Here is a 24,892-nt window from a genome sequence, read left to right on the forward strand (position 1 = left end):
GTAATAATAATTGTAATAGTAATTTAAGAAATATTCTAAATATTATAATAATTAATTCCAAGGAACAAACTGTTGAAATTTATGGCCATACTTTAGACTAAATAAGAAAAAGAAGTGTCCATAGCATAAAAAATTATTCGTGGCCATAATTTTGTCCGCATGTCATCATGATCGGATTTACGGCTCCATTCAACACAAGCATTTTACCTTACCTCATCTGTATTTATTTATCATCGAATGGTACGTAACTAGCTTACCTTTTATTGCATTACCATGTTTTCGTAGCACATCCTTGTGCTTTCTTGCAATGTGCCGCTTCAGATTCCAGGAAGAATATTTGCTAACTCTTTACAGTCTCTCCGCAGTCCCTTTCAATTTTTTCTTCCTGCTCAATCTTAACTTTGATTTTTACTTTACATTTATGTATAAGGCTTGAATTCCATAACTTATTGCTAGACGTTTTTACAGATTCTCGAACTAGCAAATTATCAAAGGGCGTTCTGGGTTCAACGAGCGGTGCTGAGGGAGCGGAATTTTCGGAAAGGCGCTTTGATGGTAATATTACCGCACCGCTCAACGCTCCGCTCCCACTAAGCTCCGTTCACATGCTCGCTCTGAAACATCATGTAAAGCGCACAGGCTCTCAACTGAAGGAATACATATGCCTACAAATCAAATGCTTTGGTAAAGTCTCACAAATTAAACATTGAACATTGTTGCATAAAAATAAACACTGAAGTTTATAATTACTATGTTTTTTACAGTGGGTCATAATATATCATATATTTTAGTTTGTCAGTACGTTTTGTGGTGTTAGGAAGTTTTTGCGCATTTCTGCACTAACTCAAAATGTGCGTACACCACCTCCTGAGCTGGCGTAGGATTTGAGCGTGCCGTACGCCAACGTCCATATTGATAAATCTCAAAGTCACCGTGGTTTTGGGTGTACGCCAGGTGTGCGCTGGAAATTTGGTGTACGCACTTTTGATAAATGAGGGCCATTGGGTTCAATGAGTTCACTCAATAATGTCCAGTATGATGTCAGACACCACTAAAAATAGATGCACTATTTAAGGGTGCTATTTTGGACACAACCCCTATGTGCGACTCCCTTCAGTTCTTTAATCGCCATTGATTAGCTGCATTGAATGTTCCATCAATGTAATGTGTTGTTGGAGGATTCACTCGAGCAGCGGCTATTTACATATTCAATTTAAACCCCGCCCCCAGAAGCAAAGGGGGGGGTAAGATGTGCGAACAAAGTGCCCTCATGCAAAGTTTGTCAGGTTCTCGATTTCACAGTCTAAGCACGAGTAATAGCATTGGTTTTGCTTTGGTCTGATTGATGTTGTGTGCATGCACTAGGTTCCCATCTTCAGCAAAAAAGAGGAAGTGTTTGGCTACCTTGCAAAGTACTCCGTGCCGGTGATGCGTTCTGCTTGGATGATTAAAATGACCTGTGCATATCACGCTGCCATAACTGAAACCAAGGTGAAGAAAAGGCACGTCATTGACCCCTGCATAGGTCAGTACCATCACACTGCATATAAATCTGTCTCACAGCAATGCTTTTGTCTATTTTCATTCAATCTCTGGATGACGATAAAATATACTCTGGTGCTGTGTGGAGGGGTTTTGTGACGAAATGCTTTACTGGTTTTATCTGTTTTACAGAATGGACTCAGATCATTACCAAATACCTTTGGGAGCAGCTGCAGAAGGTGGCGGAGTTTTACAGACAGCCTCCCAATCAGGGCTGTGGATCTCCTCTGCCTGCGCCTCCTGCTGAGGTGGAGACTGCCATGAAACAGTGGGAGTACAATGAGAAACTCGCCATGTTTATGTTCCAGGTACATTGTGCCAGTTTTATTAAAATGTGTGCGATGTGTTGTCAGATTTGAATCCTTATGTAGGTGCTCAAATTCACAGCCAGTTGTGTCAAAATGAGCGTAATTTTGAACAGTTCTGTCAGGTTGTATGTAAAAGGACATACTGTTCACTTCAGTAAAAAATTAGGTGTTTTTTGCCCATTGGATTGCAATGGATTTGATTATTAACTCTGCTTTTTGCATGTGTACAGGATGGGATGTTAGACAGGCACGAGTTTCTCACCTGGGTACTGGAGTGCTTTGAGAAAATAAGACCTGGAGAGGATGAACTTCTCCGATTGCTTCTGCCGCTCCTGTTACAGGTCAGTGAATGTAGCATGACTCTCTGATGATGTCTAAGACCCCAGTAGAGCTGTCAAGTCATGACTTCCTAAATCCAGCACCCTGACCCTGCATGGAAAACTTTGGAGAGATATGCAGAATTGGAGACGTATGCCTGTCATTCATAAAGGATAGCTCTTAACTTTCCCCGCCATTGACAACTCAATTAAGAGAAAACGCTTCCATGACGAGTTTTTATGGCAATTCATATTTCCGCTATTATCCAATAGGTGGCATTCTTATCCAACTAATAAAACACGGAAGCATCCACTGATTCAAAAAGAGTAAAAACTCTGTATGTTTTGATCAACATTCTGAATATGATCTCTAACAGAAGTCTTTTACAAAAATTTTAAGGCGGAAGGTCTGTTCTTTCATTTGATATATTGTATGTTTATACATTTAAATAAGAAAATTTTCTGAAAGACATTAAACTTTTAGGAAAATCAAACAAATGCTGGTGTTGGCGGGCAACTATTTTTTTAAACGCTGGCGGGGAAAGAGTTAATGCATTTAGAATATGCAAGTCAGACAGCAGTGAGAATCTTGTCATGTTTAAATGCATTTTCAATATATGGGACCCGTTCTTTGAAAACATATTTTTTGTAATTTGCTGCTTTGTACATAAAATCATCCTGCATAATGTAAAGATAATAACCTGCATTTCGCAGACATGATCAAGTATTCCACCTAAAATGAATAAAAAATGCGAACATTCAGTCTTGGCCAATTTATAACAGAATTAAAGTTCCTGACAATTTAGTTTTCTAAATGAAATCTCATTATTTTTTCCTATTCTTGTCATTTTGTCATTCAGTACTCGGGGGAGTTTGTGCAGTCAGCCTATTTATCCAGGCGGCTGGCTTATTTCTGCACACGCCGGCTCAATTTGCTGCTGAGTGATGGCAGTCTCGGACCAGGTCCAGGCGGGCACCCAGCCCATGGTATTTCAGCACAGCAAGGGAATGCACTGCCGCCCACTCCGACCTCCCAGCCTGCAGGGGGCAACCAGCCTCAGACGCCCTTCACAGATTTCTACATCTGCCCTCAGCACAGACCAGTGGTGTTTGGACTAAGCTGCATGCTGCAGGTGTTGTGATATGGGAATATGTTATAGATCAGTGGTTCTCAAACTTATGTTACATCTTTTCATCGACCCCCAAAGAATATTTAAAAAAAAAAAAAAAAAAATTGAATTAAACAAAATATATTACATTTGTAGTGCCCCCTAGCACCATCTCAGGGCCCCCAGTTTGAGAACCACTGTTATAGATAATTTGTGACTTATTTTTTTTTGTCTGATGTTGACTTTGTCTCTCTGCAGAGTATTGTGTTGTGTTGCCCGAGCGCTCTGGTTTGGCATTACTCTCTGACAGATAGCCGAATTAAGACCGGCTCCCCTTTAGATCTTCTGCCCATCGCCCCTTCCAACCTACCTATGCCTGGGGGCAACAGCACGTTCAACCAGCAGGTATAGCTGATAGTCTCTTGATTTGACAACTAGCCTGTTTGATGATAAACTGGTTTAAAGTAATGCGATTTCTCACAGGTTCGAGCTAAAGTGAGAGAGATCGAAGAGCAGATTAAAGAGCGAGGCCAGGCTGTGGAGTTTCGCTGGTCATTTGATAAGTGTCAGGAAACAACAGCTGGTGAGTAAACCTTATGTGCTTGAGGTCTTCAAGATTGGTTATTTTTAACAGGAATATAATACTTGTATAGCATGTAAAGGACTGTATAGTCTTGACGTGATATCTGTGTACGCAATAGGTTTTACCATCAGTCGGGTTCTGCATACGTTGGAGGTTTTGGATAACCATAGCTTTGAGAAGTCAGACTTCAGCAATTCTCTGGACTCTCTGTATAACAGGATCTTTGGCTCTGGACAAAGCAAGGATGGACATGAGGTAGACCACTATGTTTTATTCTTTTTAAGTAATAGGTTATGGAAGTAGTGGCTAATCTAAATGAGTTGAAAAAGTAGGAACATTTTAAGCATGTATGAATTTGGTAGACACTTATCCAAAGTGAGTTAAGCTAAGAGTATTGTTCTGTATTCACGCATACAGGAGGGTCTGCGTACAGTGCGCATGACAAATTTCGTCATCAAAACAGATGTTAAGATATTGTGCAAATAATAAACAGTTTAAAAAGTTTTCAATTTAGGGATGTATAAAGGTGATGGTGAAATGAGAGGGTGTTTATATGGTAAAGATTATTGGGTGTTGGCAATTAATTATTGGTTGGTATAAAATTAACTGTATTGAAATGAATTTGTAAATATCATTGTGTTAAGGTAAGAGCTAGAATTGTATAAGGACTGGGTAAATAAACTTCGGCTTCATCCCGTTCCTTTGCGGACGTAATGATTATTATGTATGAGTATATATATATATATATATATATATATATATATATATATATATGTATATATATTATGCATTGTCTTTTTGATATGCTATAGTAGACTAATTTTATTGTGAATTCATTGCATTTTGTCGCAGTGCGCTTGGGTTGCTGCGGTGACAGAATTTTCCCACCGGTTAATCAGCATGTGACAAACCCGGTGATACCGGTATCACCGTGTGGGAGGGGCTTATAAATGCGCATGCAGACGTGCGCATTTTACTTTCACTTTTGAATCAGACGCAACTGTTTAAATGCAGGGCTTGCGCACACTGTGTTAAATCGCTTGGATAGTGCAGATTAAGGGGCGGTACTATACGCTTCTGACATCACAAGGGGTGCAAAATTTTAATTACCTATTTTTCACATGCTTGCAGAGAATGGTTTACCAAAACTAAGTTACTGGGTTCACGTTTTCTAGGTTGATAAAAGCACTGGGGACCCAATTATAGCACTTAAAACATGGAAAAGTCAGATTTTCATGATATGTCCCCTTTAAATAAAATCATTTATTGTAATTAATATTATTGTTTTTTGGTACTATCAGATGACTAGGCAGTTGATGGAAATTAATTTTTCAAAACTCTAACATTAAATTAATTGTACTGTAATCTGTTACCTTTTGAAGTCACATATTTATATAACTCTTGCACAATAGACACTTTTAAAAAGCGTATAGCAAATTAATAATACTGTGTGTGTGTGTGTGTGTGTGTGTGTGTGTGTGTGTGTTTGTATGTGTGTGTGTGTGTGTGTGTGTGTGTGTGTGTTTGTATGTGTGTGTGTGTGTTTGTAGATGAGTCCAGATGATGATGCAGTGGTCACCCTGCTGTGTGAGTGGGCTGTTTCTTGTAAAAGGTCAGGACCACATCGAGCCATGGTGGTGGCCAAACTCTTGGAGAAGAGACAAACTGAGATCGAGGCAGAGGTGGGACAAACTTTATTCTTAACAATGACATATTGATAGAAGAAATAGCCTAATAATTTCCAACAAGACATTTTCCTTTTAAAACGTGACCTTGTTGGTGTAATCCAGGATTAAGTATCATAATCTAATGATCATTGATCATTGATTTCAAATTGTTTTCAATTTTTGACTTCATCTTACTTAAAGGGATAGTTGGCCAAAAATGATATTAAACCCATGATTTACTCACCCCCAAGCTGTCTGAGATGCATATGTCCATCGTTTTTCAGACAAACACATTTTCGGATATTTTAGAAAATGTTTTTGATCTTTCAGTTGATTAAATGTAATGTTACGGGGTCCACGACCTTCAAGTCCAAAAAATGTGCATCCATCCTTCACAAAATAAATCCAAACGGCTCCAGGATGATAAACAAAGGTCTTCTGAGGGTAATCCGCGCGGTGCTGTTGTAGAAATATCCATATTTAAAACTTTATTAACGAAAATAACTACCTTTCGGTAGCGCCGCCATCTTAGACTCCTCTGTATTCAGGAGAGAGTATTAGCGTAATGTACGCACTTTTCTTAGTGACGTATGACAAATTCGGAGGGCGGGGGCACAGAGCAGCAGCAGAGAAACCTCCGTACGCTGCGTTAAGCTATGATCTTGAATGGCGGCATTACCGGATGCGAGTTATTTTCGTTTATAAAGTTTTAAATATGGATATTTCTACTACGAAACTGCGCGGATTCCCTCAGAAGGGTTTTGTTTATCATCGTGGAGCCGTTTGGATTTATTTTGTGAAGGATGAATGCAAATTTTGTCGTGGACCCCATAACTTCACATTTGATTAACTGAAAGAACTAAAACATTTTCTAAAATAACTGAAAATGTCATGGTCTAAAAAATGATGGACATATGCAGGCTTTGGGGTGAGTAAATCATGGGTTTAATATCATTTTTGGCCGAACTTTCCCTTAAAGGGTGTCACGATTTTGATTTTTCGACACAACCTTGAAGTTCGAATTAAAAAATGTAATCGTCGATGCTGCCACTCCCCCATGTCATGTCCGGTCGGCTTGCCAAGTGGGAAAAAAAACATGTGTTGAGTGCTGCGAGTCAACCCCCGCTAACTTAGCTAGCTACAGTTAAAAGATAGCATGGCAGATGCAGGAGACACCACGCGAGCTGCTCTTTACATGAGAAACAAAAAACAGCACGCTAAAAGTGGCATAGCATTTTCTTGTGCTTTCAAAAAAAATATGTAAGAATCGCATTGAATAGTGACCTTAAAATCGAAAATGTAATCGAATCGAGGATTTGGAGAATCGTGACACCCCTAATCTTACTCCAGTTCCTCAAGTCAAGTTTGGGTCACATATGTCTGCTGTTTATCTAAAGTTGCTCTCTATGTGTGTGTTGTTTATAGAGATGTGGAGAGTCAGAGGTTGTGGATGAGAAGGGCTCTGTATCCTCAGGGTCTCTCTCTGCCGCCACATTGCCTGTCTTTCAGGACGTCCTGTTGCAGTTTCTCGACACACAGGCCCCTGTGCTCAGTAAGTTAATATAGCATCACCTGTAAGTGTTTACATTTCCACAACCACTTATTTGCCAGCTGCTTTTTAAGGATGGATTATAGATTCAAACGTTTGAGCTAACTGCCGTCTGTCCGTGTGTTTGTAAAGCTGAGCCTGGAAATGAAAGCGAGAGGGTGGAATTCTCCAATCTCGTGCTTCTCTTCTGCGAGCTCATCCGTCACGATGTCTTCTCCCACAACATCTACATGTGCACGCTCATCTCCCGTGGCGACCTAGCCTCCGACTCTCATCTGCCCCGGCCACGGTCCCCCAGCGAAGAGCCGTCTGACGAATCGGAGCGCAAAGAACAGGATGCGGGAAGCAGCGTTAAAATGGAGGCATGAAGATAATTCTGTTGTGACGTATTGGATTCATATTGGTTAAATGTGTTCTTACGTCAATGTTGCTTGGTTTTTTTAGGATACTGGTCTGTCTGAGTCAATGGAGATCGATCATAACTCCAGTGCTAACTTTGATGAGGTAGGAGACAGTCATTTTCTGAACACTGCTAGGCTTCATTTTTATGTTATTGAATGGTTATTAAAATTACAACTTTATCCTTTAGCAGATGTTCTCACCTCCAATGCACTGTGAGTCGAAGGGAAGCCCCTCCCCGGAGAAATCTGCCACAGAGCAGGAGAACAAAAACACTGCCAAGGATAAGGGCATGGACCCGGCCTTCCCCCTGGTTTACGAGCAGCCCCGCCACATACAGTACGCCACCCACTTCCCCATTCCACAGGTGAGATGAAAATTTTGCTCAAAATCATAAAAAAAGCTGCAAAAGCCCATACGGACTATACAGCTATTTTACACTTGGTTAATTTTTGTGAGACCTAAAATTTGTCAATTTTGTCTTGTTTAGGAGGAGAGCGCAAGCCATGAGTGTAACCAGCGTCTGGTGGTTCTTTATGGGGTCGGCAAACAGCGAGATGAGGCACGACACACCATCAAGAAGATCACCAAAGACATCCTGAAAGTTCTCAACCGCAAGAGTACAGCAGAGACAGGTGCAGAGATGAGAACCTGACCCTCACCCGAAACACACGGCTCTTTCATAGCTTTATTTAGTCACTAAACAGACTGTTGACTGACTATATGACTCATTTTGTAAGATGGCTGTGTAAATAAGATAATGGCTCTTTGCTTTCACATTCATTGCTGTGGTGTGTAGCATGAATCATGCTGTGCTGAATGTGACATTAGTAACGTTTGTGCAATTTTACTTCAGCTTTTAGCTCTATTGGCGTGACATTTGGTTGTCTGTATCTCCCCAAAGATTATTCATCATTACCGCTCTCCTTCTTTCTTTTAGTTCCTCTCTTCATTCACAGTAAATGACCTTTCCGAGCGATGAACACATGTTGCCTTCATTGAATATTCATGGGCGAAGTCTCATTTCGATGCTAATAGCTTTCATGGACTTATTATATTCCACCATAGCTGCTGACCCCGTTCAGAAAAGGAAGCACCGTGTTTGCTTCTACCTTTTAATGGAGGTGTAATTGAACATCCTATTATTTCACTTGCACTAGACTGAAGGCCGGCTTGGTCTTGACATTAAGCGGTTATTATTATTTCGGGCACAGCATGGAATGCTGACCTGTCGCCCTTCCTGTGAATAAGTCGCTTGTCTAGGCGGTTTTCATTTTAAAAGCCGTTTGACAGGCTGACTGATGGCTGCACTTACTGTACTCGGATAGGAATAATGACATTTCATCCTGCTGAAATCCTGTTAACTTTCCTGTGTGCTTTGTATTTATTGATTTTTCTCAAATTGATTGCTTTCCCTTTCCCCCAGGAGGTGAGGAAGGCCAGAAGAGGAAGAGGAGTAAACCAGAAGCTTTTCCCACCGCCGAAGACATTTTCTCTAAATTCCAGCATCTCTCACACTTTGATCAACACCAGGTCACCTCTCAGGTCAGTGCCGCTCATATCCATCAACTGCTGTTTGGTTAACTGTCGGCATTGTGACCTTGGAGAAGTGTATTGGCATTGATGTGCCTTACATGTGCAACATCTGTATTTTCCACAAAGTCCATTTCTTCCCCGTTCAATGTTTTTTGCTACAGAAATGGGGAATTAAAAATAATAGGGATCTTTACTGGTTGGCTGGTTATTGAGTAATTCACAGTATCTGTGTAGATGTCTTCAGGAGTCCACTTCGATCTAAAAACCCATGGTCCGACCCGTGCGGGTTTGTGTCTTAAAGTCAGGTATAATGTTAGCGGAAATGTGTTTTTGCCGAACAAAACTGAGAAGACCTGAACCATCTCGTCTCTGAGTCCTTTTTCACCCCTCCTCTGTTTGCCAAGACCACTTGGGACATCATGTGGCTAGGTTAATTTTCATTGAGCCAGACATGTCAATCAGTTTTGAATGCACACTGTAGCAGTTACCTTGATGTCATCGTAAGATAATAAAGCAGCGGGCCATATTGCTTGCGTGGCCATCAGTGTTTCTTTCTGTCTAACTAGTGCGTGTGGGGCGCCAGGTGCCGTTTACATTCGCGTCCGGTCGGGTTAAAAAATTTGCCACTGGGTCGGGTCAGACTTGGGTCTGATTGTTTTCAGGTTTGTCTAGGTTCAGGTCTTCCTTTAAAGGGGACTAGCGCTGAAACGATTCATCGAGTTACTCGATTAACTCGATTCAAAAAATTCCTCGAGGCAAAAATTCTGCCTCGAAGCCTCGTTAAATTCCTATGACGCGCACTACACCGAGATCTGATTCACACGGTCCGTTGTTCAATGTTCAGGAAGCACATCATAGCACGTGATACATTTTGAATTTAGTTGGCGCGATGGCGGAGAGTTAATATGTCCATAAACGGCAGAGAGAGAGAATGTCTAAAGTTTGGGATCATTACATTCTTATCATTACATTACATTCAGCATCTGAATCGAAAACATCCACTGCTGTTTCACCAAGCGTCTCTGAAACAAGGTAACGTAGCTTTCACTGATTTTAATCACATACTGTATTTGTAGCGATGTCGTTATGCGGTTTGACTAGATATGATGTTTAGCTTTGATGTTTTTAAGTAGTAAACGTATTCACGTTCAATTGCAAGAGAGTATAGCTTAAAAAAGAACCTCTCTCACACGAGTCAGACCGATCGCGCAATGCATCACATATGCTTAAACTTTTATGTAGCTACGCAACAATAATTTCAGCTGCATGCATTCACTGTATATAGCGGGACGTGATGTTGTGATTTTTGTTATGCATTATTTGTTTTGGTTGTTTAAAAACACACACAAAAATTTATTCCGATTAATCGATCGATTCAGTGATTAACCGATTACAAAAAGAATCGATAGCTGCAGCCCTAAAGGGGACGTTTCACCAGACTTTTTTAAGATTTAAAATAAATCTTTGTTGTCTCCAGAGTACCTATGTGAAGTTCTAGCTCATAATATCATATAGATAATTTACTATAACATGTTAAAATTGCCACTTTATAGGTGTGAGCAAAAATGTGCCATTTTTGGGTGTGTCCTTTAAAATGCAAATGAGCTCTGCACTAAATGGCAGTGCCGTGGTTGGATAGTGCAGATTAAGGGGCGGTACTATCCCCTTCTGACATCACAAGGGGAGCCAAATTTCAATGAGCTATTTTTTCACATGCTTGCAGAGAATGGTTTACCAAAACTAAGTTACTGGGTTGATCTTTTTCACATTTTCTAGGTTGACAGAAGCACTGGGGACCTAATTATAGCACTTAAACATGGAAAAAGTCAGATTTTCATGATATGTCCCCTTTAAAAAAAAAAACCAAAGATTTATGCATGTCAGGTTTGGGTAAAAAGTAATTCGGGTCATTTCGGGTCAGGTACATTTCTTTGGACTCGAGAAGACCTCTATATCTGTGCATGTTTGTTTTTTACAGGTGTCCAGGAATGTTCTGGAACAGATCACCAGCTTTGCCTTAGGGATGTCCTATCACCTCCCACTGGTCCAACATATCCAGTTTATCTTTGACCTCATGGAGTACTCTCTCAATATAAGTGGCCTAATTGACTTTGCCATACAGGTATCTTGAATTATTATCTCTCGCTTGGGTAAATTGTTTAAAATTAAACAATTTACCTTTAATACTTCAAAAAGTTAATTTTTAGGTCGATGTGAATAATATACACCCGTCAATATTTAAAGTGGATCAAAACCTTTTATAAAAGTTGTCCTAAAATTTTTAACAATACCCGTTCATGTCTTAGGATGTTAGTTGGGATATGTGTGCTTGTGCAACTGTGCATGATAGCAATGATATTTATTTTTCTTTGTTTGTTTACATTGTTAAAATGGCTGATTTGTTTTATGCAACAGTAAAACATGGCTTTTTTGTGATGCTTATGAACTATGCAAATATTTAATTAAGATGTATAAATTTAAATGAATTTTACCCACCATAATATTGCATCGAATATCATATTATTTAATATTTAGTATGCTATCGCATATAGCATTTTTCTTCAATATCACACAGAGCTATCTCTCTGTCTGTTTGTACGATGATGTTTGATCACAGTTTGTGTTTATGTATAGCTGCTAAATGAATTGAGTCTGGTGGAAGCTGAACTCCTGTTGAAATCCTCTAACCTGGCGGGCAGTTACACTACAGGACTCTGTCTGTGTATCGTGGCCGTCCTACGGAGATATCACTCCTGCCTCATCCTCAACCCTGATCAGACCGCACAAGTGTTCGACGGGTACGACATTTTAATCTAATGTACCACTTGATACTGGACGGTTTGGGCATATATTGCTGCGATGTATATTTGAATAAGTTTGGACAGGTATGTGATATATGAACATGCTATTTTATGTCTGCCAGTCTGCGGATCGTGGTCAAGTCTGGCGTGAACCCTGCAGACTGTTCTTCAGCTGAACGTTGTATCCTGGCCTATCTGTACGACCTTTACACCTCCTGCAGTCATTTGAAAAGCAAGTTTGGAGAGATTTTCAGGTAAAGACACTGAGCCCATTTGTTTTGTCCGTGTGCTTGTAGTTCATTTAATGCTTTTATTTAAATAACTGTTTTTCCACAGCGAGTTCTGCTCAAAGGTGAAGAACTCCATCTACTGGAACATCGACCCGTCGGACTCAAATATGCTGTGGGATCAGATGTTCATGATCGATGCTATTGCTAACCCCACCGCCCACAATCTCAACCACTCCATGGTGGGAAAGATCCTCAATGATAGCCCGGCAAACCGATACAGCTTTGTGTGTAACGTGCTCATGGATGTCTGCGTGGACCACCGCGATCCAGAGAGGTCCGTCTGGCTTTGATATTTAAGTAAAGTTGTAAGCCATTAGAGGCCATTTATTTTATAATTTTTCTTTATGTATAACACATATTATTATTATTTTTATTAGTATGTAAAGGGCAGAAGAACTGCACAGCATCATGGCTATCTTTAATAAAGGCTGCATGCTTTGTTTCAGAGTGAATGATATCGGTATCCTTTGTGCGGAGCTGACAGCGTACTGTAGATCTCTCAGTGCCGAGTGGCTGGGCGTTCTCAAAGCTCTCTGCTGCTCTTCAAACAACGGCAACTGTGGTTTCAACGATCTTCTCTGCAATGTTGACGTAAGTCCACGCTCACCGTGCTCACTTTATTTACCGACTGACAACAAACACTGTGTCTACGATCTGTTGAATCTGCTCTGAATGCTTACAAATTAACTTGATCTTTCTCCTTTACTCAAGACTTTTGCCACCCGTTGCATCATTATTTGTGCCGTCTAGGCTGACGGAATTAGACATACTTGGTTTGTGTTTTTTTTGGCAGGTGAGTGACCTGTCCTTTCACGACTCCCTGGCGACGTTCGTCGCCATCCTGATAGCTCGGCAGTGTTTGCTACTAGAGGATCTGGTGCGGTGCGTGGCCATCCCCTCCCTCCTAAATGCAGGTACGGCTCTCATGTTCTCATGTCCCAGCATTCCACACCCATCTGTCATAATGACGCCCAGTCATTGGCTGCCTCAGTGTTTCGCTTGGAAACGGTTATTTAGTTTGTTCACGGTTGCTTAATAAAGTTCGGAGAGTTCAGAGAGAATCTATATTAGCTGCCTGCTCATTTGATGTGTCTTCACATTTCACACCGGGCAGCTCTATCTTTAGCATCACAGGTGTGTGTGTGGTAGGACACTGAAGCCAGAGAGCTGATTTAACACACACACACACACAGTCTCTCAATCTTTGCCTCTCTTTAAATCACTGCACAAGGAGCTATTCAGAGAGAGAGAGAGAGAGATCATCATGGCATGACTACTCTGTAAATCCGAATGCATGCTTTAGCATTAATCTGCCATTTTATGAGTGGTTGGTGAATGGGCCACATTTCATTTAATTTTGGAAAAAAACAAACGCCTAAAGGATTAGCACACTTTCATAAGAACATTTTCTGATCATTTACTCTTCAGACGAAAATAAATTGTTTTTTTAAAGCAAACATTCCAAGATTTTTCTCCATGTAGTGGACCTCCTTTGAAATCAACGGTTTAAATTTCAGTTCATTGCAGCTTCAAAGGGCTCTTAATGATCCAAACCGAGGCATTATCTAACAAAACAATTGTCGTTTTCGCAAAAAAAAAGTTCTCGTCTTGCATTAGCCGTTACGTAATCACGTTGAAAGGTCACGTATGACGTATGCGAAACTACCGCTCCAGTGTTTATGTGTCGAAAAGGAGGATCGTTCTGACCATAGATATGTATAAAGGCTAGATGTGTTACGGCGGAGTCTCTAACATCATCACCTGGCGGCCATCTTACCACAGGCAGTTTGCTCACTCTTTACTTTTACTTTTAAATGACCATAACTTTCTCAATTTTCTACCAATTTTCAAAAAATCTTATAAACGTTATTTTAACATGTTTCATGAAATATTTTTTTTGTATAAGTATGCAGTGTCATCTTTGATGTTTATAACAAACCAAACCGTTTGAAAATCGGTCGAAAATTAAGCAAGTTAGTCATTTAAAAGTACCTGCACCATTAAAACTCAATGCTACAAGTGAGCGAGCTGCCTGTGGTGAGAAGGCCAACAAATCCGGACGTTCCACTCTATTGGCCAGCAGCACGGGCGAGACATCTAGCCTTTATACATATCTATGGTTCTGACGTTGTTGTTTGTGGAATGATACTAATTAATGTCTTTGTGTCAATTTATTTAAAATGGGCCCTACGTGTGCATTTCGTATACATCATGCATGACCGTAATGTTTAAGGTTGCGGACGCGCATCCTAGTGTTATTGCAAGACAAGAAATATTTTGGGGGGGAATGGTGATCGTTTCGCTAGATAAGACCATAATCCCTCTTTTGGGATCAATTGGAGCCCCTTGAAGCTGCACTGAAACTGCAATTTGGACCTACAAACTGTTGGGTTCAATTGAAGTCCTTAATGGAAAAATCCTGTAATGTTTTCCTCAAAAAACATTATTTTCGACTAAAGAAAGAAAGACCTAAACATCTTGGATGACATGGGGGGTTAGTAAATTATCAGGAAATCTCCTTATAAAAATTGGATTAATCTTCAAAATTTCTAAGAATCCTCCCTTGTTATGTTCCCAGGATTAAACCTATGACCTTGCCCTGCTAACACAATGCTCTACCAATTGTGCTACAATTGAATTCAGTGACATTTTAAAGCTATAATATGTTTAAAATGACATTCAAGAGATTTCCAGAAAACAGTTAATAATTTTCCTTATTTCTTTCCCTTATAAGCTTACCTATGATTTGGCTTCAAAACACTTGGAGTAAATGTGAATTTTCCATTGGAAAGCTTCAAACCTCCCTGTGAAAATGATCCCTTAAGGCATTTAGCAAAATACCATAAAGTATTTTTGTTGTGTGTCATTCAGTATTGGAATTACATGAGGATGAGTAATAAATTACAGAATTTTTATATTTAGGTGAAATGTCTCTTTAAATCTATTTTCTGAGTCCTTTAAATATCTTCTCCTTTGAGTCACAGGTGGTTTATCTGTTTGTCAGTCTGTGGTAGTCTGCGGTTCTCTGATCACCCCATACTGTTTATACTGTGTTCACACAGCTGTGAGCCAAACATGATGGGGTCATGTTCTCATGCTAGTGCCTTTTATGGAATAAGAGACTGGATATGTCTGGTTTGTGACATGTTTGTTTGTATGTGTGTGTGCAGCCTGTAGCGAGCAGGATTCTGAACCTGGAGCCAGATTGACCTGTAGGATTCTGCTTCATCTGTTCAGAACGCCACAGCGTAACCCCTGCCCTCAGGATGGCACCAAATCTGGTAATGTATACCTCTAAACTAATCCTACCATGTATCTAGGGGTGGGCGATAAACCGGTAGACAAAATTAACCGGTAGAAATTTGTCAACCAGTAGAGATTTTGGACTATCGTTTCTATTGAGGTTACGTGCCCACGTCACGCCCCTGTGCGTGTGGTCGCGAAAACGTAACGTTTGTACACGTATTTAAGCACTGCAGTTTTAAAACAAGTTATTTTAAGCCATTGAAACACAGACAACAGATCTGTATGCGTGCGTTCTTTCTGTGTGTCAGGAGCGGACAAGTCGCGCAACCGCTGCTCTTTCTGTCTGTGAGGAGCGCGCAAGTCGCGCGACCTCTGCTTATTAAGCTCGTGAGCATTTTTCCCGCTTTATTGGCCTTAAATACACATATGCGTCAAAATTCCCGTCTTTGCAAGCATCATCATAAACACGACCAGTAAGGTCTTAAGAGAAAGTAAACGGCTAAAAGAGAAAGCGCATGTGTAACAGTGTATTGGATCCGGACTTTGGTCTTAAAGGGGAAGTTACCTAATTTTGCTCCTGTCTGTCACTCGTGTTAATCAAACAGCATTGAGAAAAAAATCTCTCGCTCCTGATTAAATCACTTTTCTACCTTAAATAAAAATATATATAGGCCTATACATACATGCATAATTATTTATTATCATTCTTATTGACTGTGTATCTTCAGAGAGCTTGAGTTTTGTTTGTTTTTATCTTCTTTCTATGCTTGTATATGTTTTTTGTGAGAATTATGAACATTTCTATGGTATTAAAGATTTAAACCTTATTAAAACATAAAAAACTCTACCGTGATACATATCGTTATCATGATATAAAATTAATCCTATCGTGATAGAAGATTTTGGTCATATCGCCCACCCCTACATGTATCCATTATTATTGTGGTCATTCAACTATAAGACACTGTTTGAGGCTTTAAAGGCCCCTCTTGTAAATGTCCAATGCTGATACTGGCATATCTCTCCACAGACAAATCCACAGTTGGGATCAGGTCATCTTGTGATCGCCACCTGCTGGCTGCCTCTCAGAACAGCATAGTGGTGGGAGCCGTTTTTGCGGTTTTGAAAGCTGTTTTCATGCTGGGTAAGGATTAATATGTTAGTTTAGTTGGGCAGAATCAAACAGGACAATGAGTTTATCTTAACATAAATAAAGTTTTAACTAACAAGACTTCAACTGTCTTCCAAGCACTGGTGTTTTCTACTGGAGGAAATTGGTGTAAATTAGGGCTACATGATATGCAACTTGCTTAATATCTGCTTAAAATCTGATCAATGATATGTGATATGTATGTTTAAAATTTGTAAAATCAATTTAAATGGTAATTAAATAGATTTTTTAAAACTTGAAAAATTGTTTCCGGGATCGATTCATCGGACGGTTGTTTCCGAGAGCGATTAATCGGACGGTTGTTTCCGAGAGCGATTAATCGGACGGTTGTTTCCGAGAGCGATTAACCGGACGGTTGTTTCCGAGAGCGATTAACCGGACAATTGTTTCCGAGAGCGATTAATCGGACGGTTGTTTCCGAGAGCGATTAATCGGACGGTTGTTTCCGAGAGCGATTAATCGGACGGTTGTTTCCGAGAGCGATTAATCGGACGGTTGTTTCCGAGAGCGATTAATCGGACGGTTGTTTCCGAGAGCGATTAATCGGACGGTTGTTTTCATAGTCTATTAACCATATAATTATTTTCATGAACGATTAATCGGATGATTAATTTTTCAAATAATCGACTAATTGGATAAAATCAAAAATATCTACTCAATTAGATTTTCACTTATGGCTACATAAAACCCTAAATTGTGGTATTCACATCTAGAAGTGTACTTTTAAAAGTTACTAATATAGTTTTTTTTATTTTGAAATAAGCCGTAAATAAAAAGCCAATGAAATGGGACACCGCTAAGATTGACATCACTATTGACATATTTTTTGCCAAATTTTTCAGGAGATGCTGAGCTGAAGGGTTCAGGCTTTTCCCACCCAGCTGGTTTGGACGACATCGGAGAGGATGACATGGGCTCCAAAAAATCTGGAGGCCGTAACGTCTCTATTGAAACAGCCAGTCTAGTTGTTTATGCCAAGTATGTGCTAAAGAGCATCTGTCAGCAGGTAAATTATTCAAACATTACACTCCTTTTCCTCACAGTAATCCGTTTCCGAAATCCTAACTGGCATTCGACTTAAAATAAATCTTTTGGCCAAGAAACATTCCTTGGTAACATAAATGCATAAGGAAGTGGCCTCCAAAATGGTGTGGAAATGCATAATTTTAGATTTTGATGTTTCCAGTTTATCTTCTTTAAAGTTTCCCAACCAAGGTCTGAGTGACACAATGTTTTATCAAATGCATACAGTGGAAACAAGCTTCACAATCAGCAAAGTCATATTTGTCAATCAAGCTTAATTTCGGGTGTGACAACATTTAATATTTTTACATTAAATGTGGAAGGACACATTTGTCGTTGCTTGAATCCAGCATCCTCACACTCGATTAGGACAGAAAACATTGCATCTTCTGGGTTTTCAAATGGCTTTCATATAACTTTCTATTACCGTGTGTGTGCATCAGGAGTGGGTTGGTGAGCGGTGTCTGAAGTCGCTGTCAGAGGACAGCAGTGCACTACAGGATCCAGTGCTGGTCAACATCCAGGCTCAGCGGCTACTGCAGCTCATCTGTTATCCCCACAGACAGCTGGACAGCGATGAGGGCGAAAATCCTCAGAGACAGCGCATCAAACGCATCCTGCAGGTCACAATCTCAACATCTGCTTTCCCATGCATTCAGCTTCTCTCTTTAGTAGTTACTGGCTCGTTTGATTCAAGCTTTAGCAATTTTCATCGGTACTTTGGATTACTTTTGCTACCTACCAACTAGGTTCTCAATGTATATTGCAATAAGAGCAATAGCACAAATGGCAATACCGCAATATGACTTGTAAGGGCACCTATTATGCAAAATTTACTTTTGCGACGTGTTTGGACTTAAATGTATGGGGCAGTATGTGAACACAACAACCCTACAATGATCAAATCCACCTGCACCTTTTTTTAATCCACATTAAAACAAAGCAGTCTCATTAGACATTACTTTTTGATTTCTTTTTTTAATGTGACTTCACACTGATAAAGCCCCGCCCACTGCCACTGACTGGCAGTCCTGCATTACCATAGTTTCCTCAGCAAGTTGTATACACTGTCCACCATATATCAATAGTGAGATACTGTTGTCTCAGACTGCATTCACAGGAATCAGCACCTGCTGTTGGTTGAGCTGTGGCTCATTTGCATTTAAAGGTACAGGCACGAAAACAGCGCATTTTGCTGCCACCCGAATAGGGGCATTTTTGACTAGCTTTAAAAGATATCTGTGGGATACTTTAAGCTAAAACTTCAGACACATTTTAGACACACATGAGACTTATGTTACATCTTGTAAAATGGGCATAATAGGGACATTACAGAACGGAGCAGACCTACATACATTTAGAAAAATCAAGTAGTTTTTGTGTCAGATGGCAGGCAGCTTTATTATGGCCACCGTATAGCAGCAGAAAGAGAAATGACATTCATTTCTCCAGCCTTAATTATTCATTTCACACCCTTAAGCCTTTAAGCCATTAATGATTTGTGTAGGGCTCCCGGCAGCTCATTGTTGCAGATAGGTTTTCATTTTAATAGACCGTGAAGACACAGACTCCAAAACAATTAATATCCAGCTAAAGCCTGTGATTAAAAGCATTCCTTCCATGTGCCGTCTGTTCTTCTGCTTACAGAACATGGACCAGTGGACCATGAGACAGTCCTCTCTTGAGCTTCAACTCATGATCAAGCAAAGCACAACTAATGTAAGTTACTGATGCTGAAGTGGAGGCTGATGTAAGTTTTTGTCCTGTATATCTTGAGGTTTATACTTTCCGAACTTATTTTGGATAGGAACTGTATTCTCTACTGGAGAACATCGCTAAGGCCACCATTGAAGTTTTCCAAAAGTCTGCTGAGATGAACTCTAGTAACCCCACCTGGAACGGCTCTGCGGTTTCGGGAAGCTCGGTCTCCAATAGCAACAGTACCAATAAACTCAAACCTGTGCTCAGGTGGGTGACCCCAAGGGTTGATCAATTGATCAATCAAAACTAACATAGCCACATTGTCGTTTTTTTCTATTGATCAAGATTCACGATAACTTTTCACTGCACAAGTCTGAGCACAACCCTTTATTTTATTGTATAATATAATGCTTTGTTTACATGTTAAAATAGCTAAAATAGCTGCATGTATTGGAGACGAGTACCCATACTCCATAACTATTTATTTTGTATTTTTTCTCCAGTTCCTCGGAGCGTTCAGGTGTCTGGTTAGTTGCCCCTCTGATCGCTAAACTGCCCACCTCAGTACAGGGTCATGTGCTGAAGGCTGCAGGTGAAGAGTTGGAGAAAGGTCAACATCTCGGCCCATCCTCCCGCAAAGAAAGAGATCGGCAGAAACAGAAAAGGTATTGAACTGTTGACTTATTTCAAAAAGCTACAGTATTTTACTGGTATCATTGTCTGTAATATGCGTAAGGAATAATTGACGACGGGCCATTGAATTATAAGAAAATAAAGCATACCCAAGGTGCAATGCGTCGTGCCGTTACACCACGGGTGTGCATTATTTTCAAAAAATTCAAAGGACCGGAGTCAATTATTCCTCTTATACCACGGTTACCACAAACATTGCTCTGGTGCCTATTTTTAAGACATTTGACAAGTTAAGTGTGCGGTTATCAGAAATTAATGCATTCCCATGGAACATTTCTCAGCCAATCAGAATACAGCATTCAACAGACCCGTGGTATAAAAACATTTAATAGCTACTAATTTTGGAAGCTGTACATGACATTTTAGTGATATGCAAATAAAATGGGCAACATAAGTGTTGCTGGAAACATTCTGATTTGTAACATTACTGAAATATACAGCAACATTGCCCTGTCATTTTTGCATAAAGCAATCTCAGAATCCATTGCAATAAGCAGAGTTAGAAAAGGGAGTTGATGAAATATCTGATTCATTATAAATATAATAAATCATTTTTTGTATCTCTTTAGTATGTCCCTCTTGAGCCAGCAGCCTTTTCTGTCTCTGGTGTTGACGTGTCTCAAAGGACAGGATGAGCAGAGAGAAGGTCTCCTTACATCCCTTTATAGTCAAGTACAGCAGGTACTTCATTCATCAAGGTCATCCCACACATACACACCACTACACTTAACTCAGGGTTTAAAAAGACCCTTGTGATTTACCCTAAAATGTATTACAATACAATGTGAAACTGTGCAGCTTATGCTATAGAGCAGGGATGGGCAACTTCGGTCCTGGAGGGCCGGTGTCCTGCAGAGTTTAGCTCTAACCAAACACACCTGAAGCAGCCAATTAAGGTCTTACTAGGCATACTAGAAACTTTTAAGCAGGTGTGCTGAGGCAAGTTTGAGCTAAACTCTGCATGACACCGGCCCTCCAGGACCGAAGTTGCCCATTCCTGCTAAAGACCCTTTTACTGTTTGTAAACAAGTTATTTGTTCCAGAGCTCGGTTTAGCCACTAGGCAGACCATTAAACAGAGACTGGAATTTAAGATGCATAACTGCGACAATACTCCTTGGTTTGATGTAACTGTCTATTTTTTTGTTTTACCTAAAATTAGTTAAACTTAGAACTAGTAATAGTCCCATATATTACAGTGGCTGATATATCGGCAGATGTTTGGATTTTTATAATAATTATAATAATCATTGGGTGATCATTCTTTCTGTTCCTTAAATTATTAGTTTTTCTAATACAAAGACATTCAGATGTAAAACCAACGTCTGACAGATTGCAAATGGCCAATCATTATGAAGTTTTTAGCGTGAGTTACGTTGTGTCACACACAAAAAAACTCCGTTGTGCAGTGAAGTCTTATGCTGTGTACACACCAGAAGTGAATTCAAGTATTTGCGCGAGTAGATTATCAATGCAAAGACATGAATAGACACGAATTTGCACCGGGTAATGCGAATGACGTGAATTGGGTGGCGCAGTTGCCGCGAAAACACCCACTATTCGCCTCAAAAGCGTCTTCACGCGATTTAAAAATATTAAACTCAATGAAAAATTTGCATTTGCAAGTAATCTAGAGTGCCGTGCCCCGCATTTGCCCAGAAGTAAATGTAAGTATTTGCGAGAGTAGATTACATACAAAGTCTTTGCAAAGACACGAATAGATATGAATTTGTGCCGAGCGATGCAAATGATGTGAATTGGGCTGCTTGCTTTTTCCGTATCTGTACTGACATCAGCCCTTAAAAAAAACGTAGTGTGAAACATCAAATAAGATACGACAGGATTACGTTTACCCATGGTTTAGGATGACCCACAAGTGTCTTACCAGTCAGCTCTGTATCTCTGATATGATGTATTTTTCTGTCAGATTGTGACTAACTGGCGTGAGGATCAGTATCAGGACGACTGCAAGGCCAAGCAGATGATGCACGAGGCCTTGAAGCTGCGACTCAATCTGGTGGGCAGCTTTTGTCCTTGCACTTGTTTGGAGAGTTAAAGATAATTAGCCTTGTTATCAATCTCATTTCCTTGTGTTTTGGGCTTGAGGATAAACCGCTGATGCTTTTTGTACTTCCTGTCGCATGGTCTAGGTGGGTGGGATGTTCGATACCGTGCAGCGTAGCACGCAGCAGACGACGGAGTGGGCGGTGCTTCTGCTGGACATCATCAGCAGTGGCACAGTGGACATGCAGTCTAACAAGTAAGATCGGCCCTCAATGATCTTGAAATTAAACCATCCATCTCTTTGTCTTTGTAACACCTCTCTTTTTTCACTATTAGTGAGCTCTTCACTACGGTTTTAGACATGTTGAGCGTGCTTATCAATGGCACTCTGGCTGCTGACATGTCCAGCATCTCTCAGGGCAGCATGGAGGAAAATAAGAGGGCTTACATGAACCTGGTCAAAAAGCTTAGGGTGAGACTGCAACACTTTTAACAAAATACAAATTGGTGACGGTTTATATGAATTAATCGATATCTATTCTGCCCCGCAGAAAGAACTTGGCGATCGCCAGTCAGAGAGTTTAGAGAAAGTGCGCCAGTTGCTACCTCTACCCAAGCAGACGCGTGATGTCATCACCTGTGAGCCCCAGGGCTCGCTCATTGACACCAAGGGCAACAAAATTGCCGGATTTGAAAAGGAGGTAAGTAAAGCACCTTACGTTATCGTTTTTCGCCAAATAGTGCTGCTCGGTTTCTGATCAACTTCCTATTCCTATTCCTATGCAACATAGGGTCTTCAGGTATCAACCAAGCAGAAGATTTCTCCATGGGACGTTTTCGAGGGGCTAAAGCACTCGGCTCCGCTCTCCTGGGGTTGGTTCGGAACCGTACGGGTCGATCGCAAGGTCATGAAGTTTGAGGAGCAGCAGCGGCTCCTCCTTTACCACACCCACCTCAAACCCAAACCACGGAGTTACTATTTGGAGCCCCTCCCCCTGCCCCCAGAAGAGGAGGAGCCTCCCACACCCGTGGCACCTGAGCCGGACAAGAAGGTGGATGCAGGGAAGCCAGAAAAGAGCGTGTCCAGCGTTGCACCGGATCCCAGTAAGAAGAAAAAGAAAAAGAAACCAGCATCATCTAATAAGCAAGAGGTACGGTGGAGATCTGCATGATTTGCATACAAACCAGCTTGTTTTGGTTGTATTGAAGTAGTTTGTTGCTAAATGTGTCTATTGATTTACAATTCCATTTCCTTGTTTAGGACTACAAGCCTCATAACCCTGGAGTAATGTACAACCCGTCAGGCATGGGTAATGATTTTATGAACATGGGCCAACAGATGCCATTCAGGCTGGGTTATCCGTCTCAAATGGCCATATACCCACAGAACCAGCCTTTACCACCAGGTAAGCACATATCCCAGATTTGTTTTTGTTTTTTTATAATTTCAGCATCATGAGATGAATGTAAAGTATTTTTATACTCTTGTTTTATTTTCCCTAAGGAGGTCCTGGTTTGGATCCCCCGGTCCGTCCCAGAGGTCCCATGAGTCAAATGGGCAAAATTCCTGCACGTTCCTACACTATGATGACTAATATGCCGGGTCCAATGGGCAATATGATGGGTATGGAAAAGCCGTACCAGGTCACACAATATAAACCCCAACCCATGCCTCTGCGTCACCAAATAGCGGTCAGACTGGTAAGTTGGGTTTTACTGATCAAGACCCCAGACCAAAACCACACATATGTTTTTTTTTATTATTTTGGGGGTGGAGATAAGTTTTAAAATAACAGTATCCTGTCTCTGCTCAATATGCCCATACTGTTATAGTTTTGGGTGATGTTCATGTTTACATCACGAGGGTTAGGCATTCATGTTGGTCTGATATTTTCAGAATCAAAATCAATTACTCGGACAACAGATGAGACAGGTGGCACCTAATCAACAGTACGGATCAATGCCGCCGGCACAGGCAAGTATCGGTGCATTACCAAGAGCTGCATTTGGATAAAAGAGATAAAATAGTTGACTCATGGTGACCATCTTCCTCTAGAACATTACCCAGAGCTACACATCGTGCGGCCCACACATGGTAATGCAGCCACACCCCTCGCAAACTGCTGGAATAGTTCCTACCCCGTACAATAACCAGGGCTTCCAGGGAGCTCATCCTGGTACAAACACAGGGATGGTGGATCCTCTTAGGCAGATCCAGCAGAGACCTAGCGGCTACATCCATCAACAGGCTCCTGCGCAGTTCTCGCACCAGATGCAAAACACACAGAGGTGAGTCGCACACAACTTTATAGTTTACAGATAAAGTCGGGTTGTGTGTCTAACATTTGGATTTTACCCACCTGTCTTAGGTTTTCCCATCAGTCAATGCAACAGGCACCGATGATGCAAAGCTTAGGGCAAGGTCACATGGGAGCGCAGGGCATGCACTCAAACATGAGACCCAATCAGATGATGGAGCAGCAGCAAACACAACAACAGGTCCAGCAGCAACAGCAGTTGATCAGACAACATTCGGTTCTTAGAGTATGTACACACCAACGATGATGCTAATGTTTTACCTTGTTTGTGACTGCTAAATATTATGCTCTAAATATTAACTTCTTTTGCTTTTCAACAGCAGCAGCAGGTTCAACATCAGCAGCAGATTCAGCAACAAGTTCAGCAACAGCAGCAGCAGCAGCAGGTACAACAGCAGCAGGTGCCGCAGCAGCAGCTTCAACAGCAACAGGTTCAACAGCAGCTTCAACAACAACAACAACAACAACAACAACAACAGCAGCAGCAGGTTCAACAGCAGCAGGTGCAAACTGCCCAGCCACCCTCTCAAGCCCTGGGCATGCAGGCTCTGCCCCCACAGCAGCCCATGGTAGGACCCCAAAACTGTTAGCACATACGTCTTTTTTCTAGAGATGCAACGATCGACCGACCAGAGA

The 24,892-nt window shown here is 40.9% G+C and overlaps 1 protein-coding gene across 3 annotated transcripts in view; it reads left to right on the forward strand.

Annotated features, from left to right (window-relative positions):
• med12 (mediator complex subunit 12) overlaps positions 1 to 24,892 on the forward strand; it is a 29,064-nt gene that overhangs the window by 2,363 nt on the left and 1,809 nt on the right. Inside the window, exons 4-42 of one of the 3 annotated variants that reach the window (XM_065266586.2) lie at positions 1,366 to 1,525; positions 1,675 to 1,850; positions 2,081 to 2,191; positions 3,028 to 3,300; positions 3,535 to 3,681; positions 3,760 to 3,859; positions 3,978 to 4,114; positions 5,410 to 5,541; positions 6,952 to 7,078; positions 7,208 to 7,437; positions 7,520 to 7,579; positions 7,665 to 7,841; positions 7,965 to 8,109; positions 8,901 to 9,019; positions 10,989 to 11,132; positions 11,645 to 11,808; positions 11,934 to 12,065; positions 12,148 to 12,375; positions 12,548 to 12,692; positions 12,895 to 13,015; positions 15,272 to 15,382; positions 16,378 to 16,491; positions 17,361 to 17,524; positions 17,985 to 18,164; positions 19,189 to 19,260; positions 19,349 to 19,509; positions 19,746 to 19,907; positions 20,505 to 20,616; positions 21,862 to 21,951; positions 22,085 to 22,194; positions 22,275 to 22,410; positions 22,490 to 22,639; positions 22,730 to 23,089; positions 23,200 to 23,344; positions 23,443 to 23,639; positions 23,836 to 23,913; positions 23,995 to 24,227; positions 24,308 to 24,482; positions 24,577 to 24,825. In XM_065266586.2, the coding sequence (XP_065122658.1) occupies positions 1,366 to 1,525; positions 1,675 to 1,850; positions 2,081 to 2,191; positions 3,028 to 3,300; positions 3,535 to 3,681; positions 3,760 to 3,859; positions 3,978 to 4,114; positions 5,410 to 5,541; positions 6,952 to 7,078; positions 7,208 to 7,437; positions 7,520 to 7,579; positions 7,665 to 7,841; positions 7,965 to 8,109; positions 8,901 to 9,019; positions 10,989 to 11,132; positions 11,645 to 11,808; positions 11,934 to 12,065; positions 12,148 to 12,375; positions 12,548 to 12,692; positions 12,895 to 13,015; positions 15,272 to 15,382; positions 16,378 to 16,491; positions 17,361 to 17,524; positions 17,985 to 18,164; positions 19,189 to 19,260; positions 19,349 to 19,509; positions 19,746 to 19,907; positions 20,505 to 20,616; positions 21,862 to 21,951; positions 22,085 to 22,194; positions 22,275 to 22,410; positions 22,490 to 22,639; positions 22,730 to 23,089; positions 23,200 to 23,344; positions 23,443 to 23,639; positions 23,836 to 23,913; positions 23,995 to 24,227; positions 24,308 to 24,482; positions 24,577 to 24,825 (6,027 nt within the window). The remainder of the gene's footprint in view (positions 1 to 1,365; positions 1,526 to 1,674; positions 1,851 to 2,080; positions 2,192 to 3,027; positions 3,301 to 3,534; positions 3,682 to 3,759; positions 3,860 to 3,977; positions 4,115 to 5,409; positions 5,542 to 6,951; positions 7,079 to 7,207; positions 7,438 to 7,519; positions 7,580 to 7,664; positions 7,842 to 7,964; positions 8,110 to 8,900; positions 9,020 to 10,988; positions 11,133 to 11,644; positions 11,809 to 11,933; positions 12,066 to 12,147; positions 12,376 to 12,547; positions 12,693 to 12,894; positions 13,016 to 15,271; positions 15,383 to 16,377; positions 16,492 to 17,360; positions 17,525 to 17,984; positions 18,165 to 19,188; positions 19,261 to 19,348; positions 19,510 to 19,745; positions 19,908 to 20,504; positions 20,617 to 21,861; positions 21,952 to 22,084; positions 22,195 to 22,274; positions 22,411 to 22,489; positions 22,640 to 22,729; positions 23,090 to 23,199; positions 23,345 to 23,442; positions 23,640 to 23,835; positions 23,914 to 23,994; positions 24,228 to 24,307; positions 24,483 to 24,576; positions 24,826 to 24,892) is intronic. The other 2 variants (XM_065266588.2, XM_065266587.2) reach the window with 2 other exon arrangements.

The sequence above is a fragment of the Paramisgurnus dabryanus genome, chromosome 16, assembly GCF_030506205.2.
Source record: "Paramisgurnus dabryanus chromosome 16, PD_genome_1.1, whole genome shotgun sequence".
NCBI lineage: Eukaryota > Metazoa > Chordata > Actinopteri > Cypriniformes > Cobitidae > Paramisgurnus > Paramisgurnus dabryanus.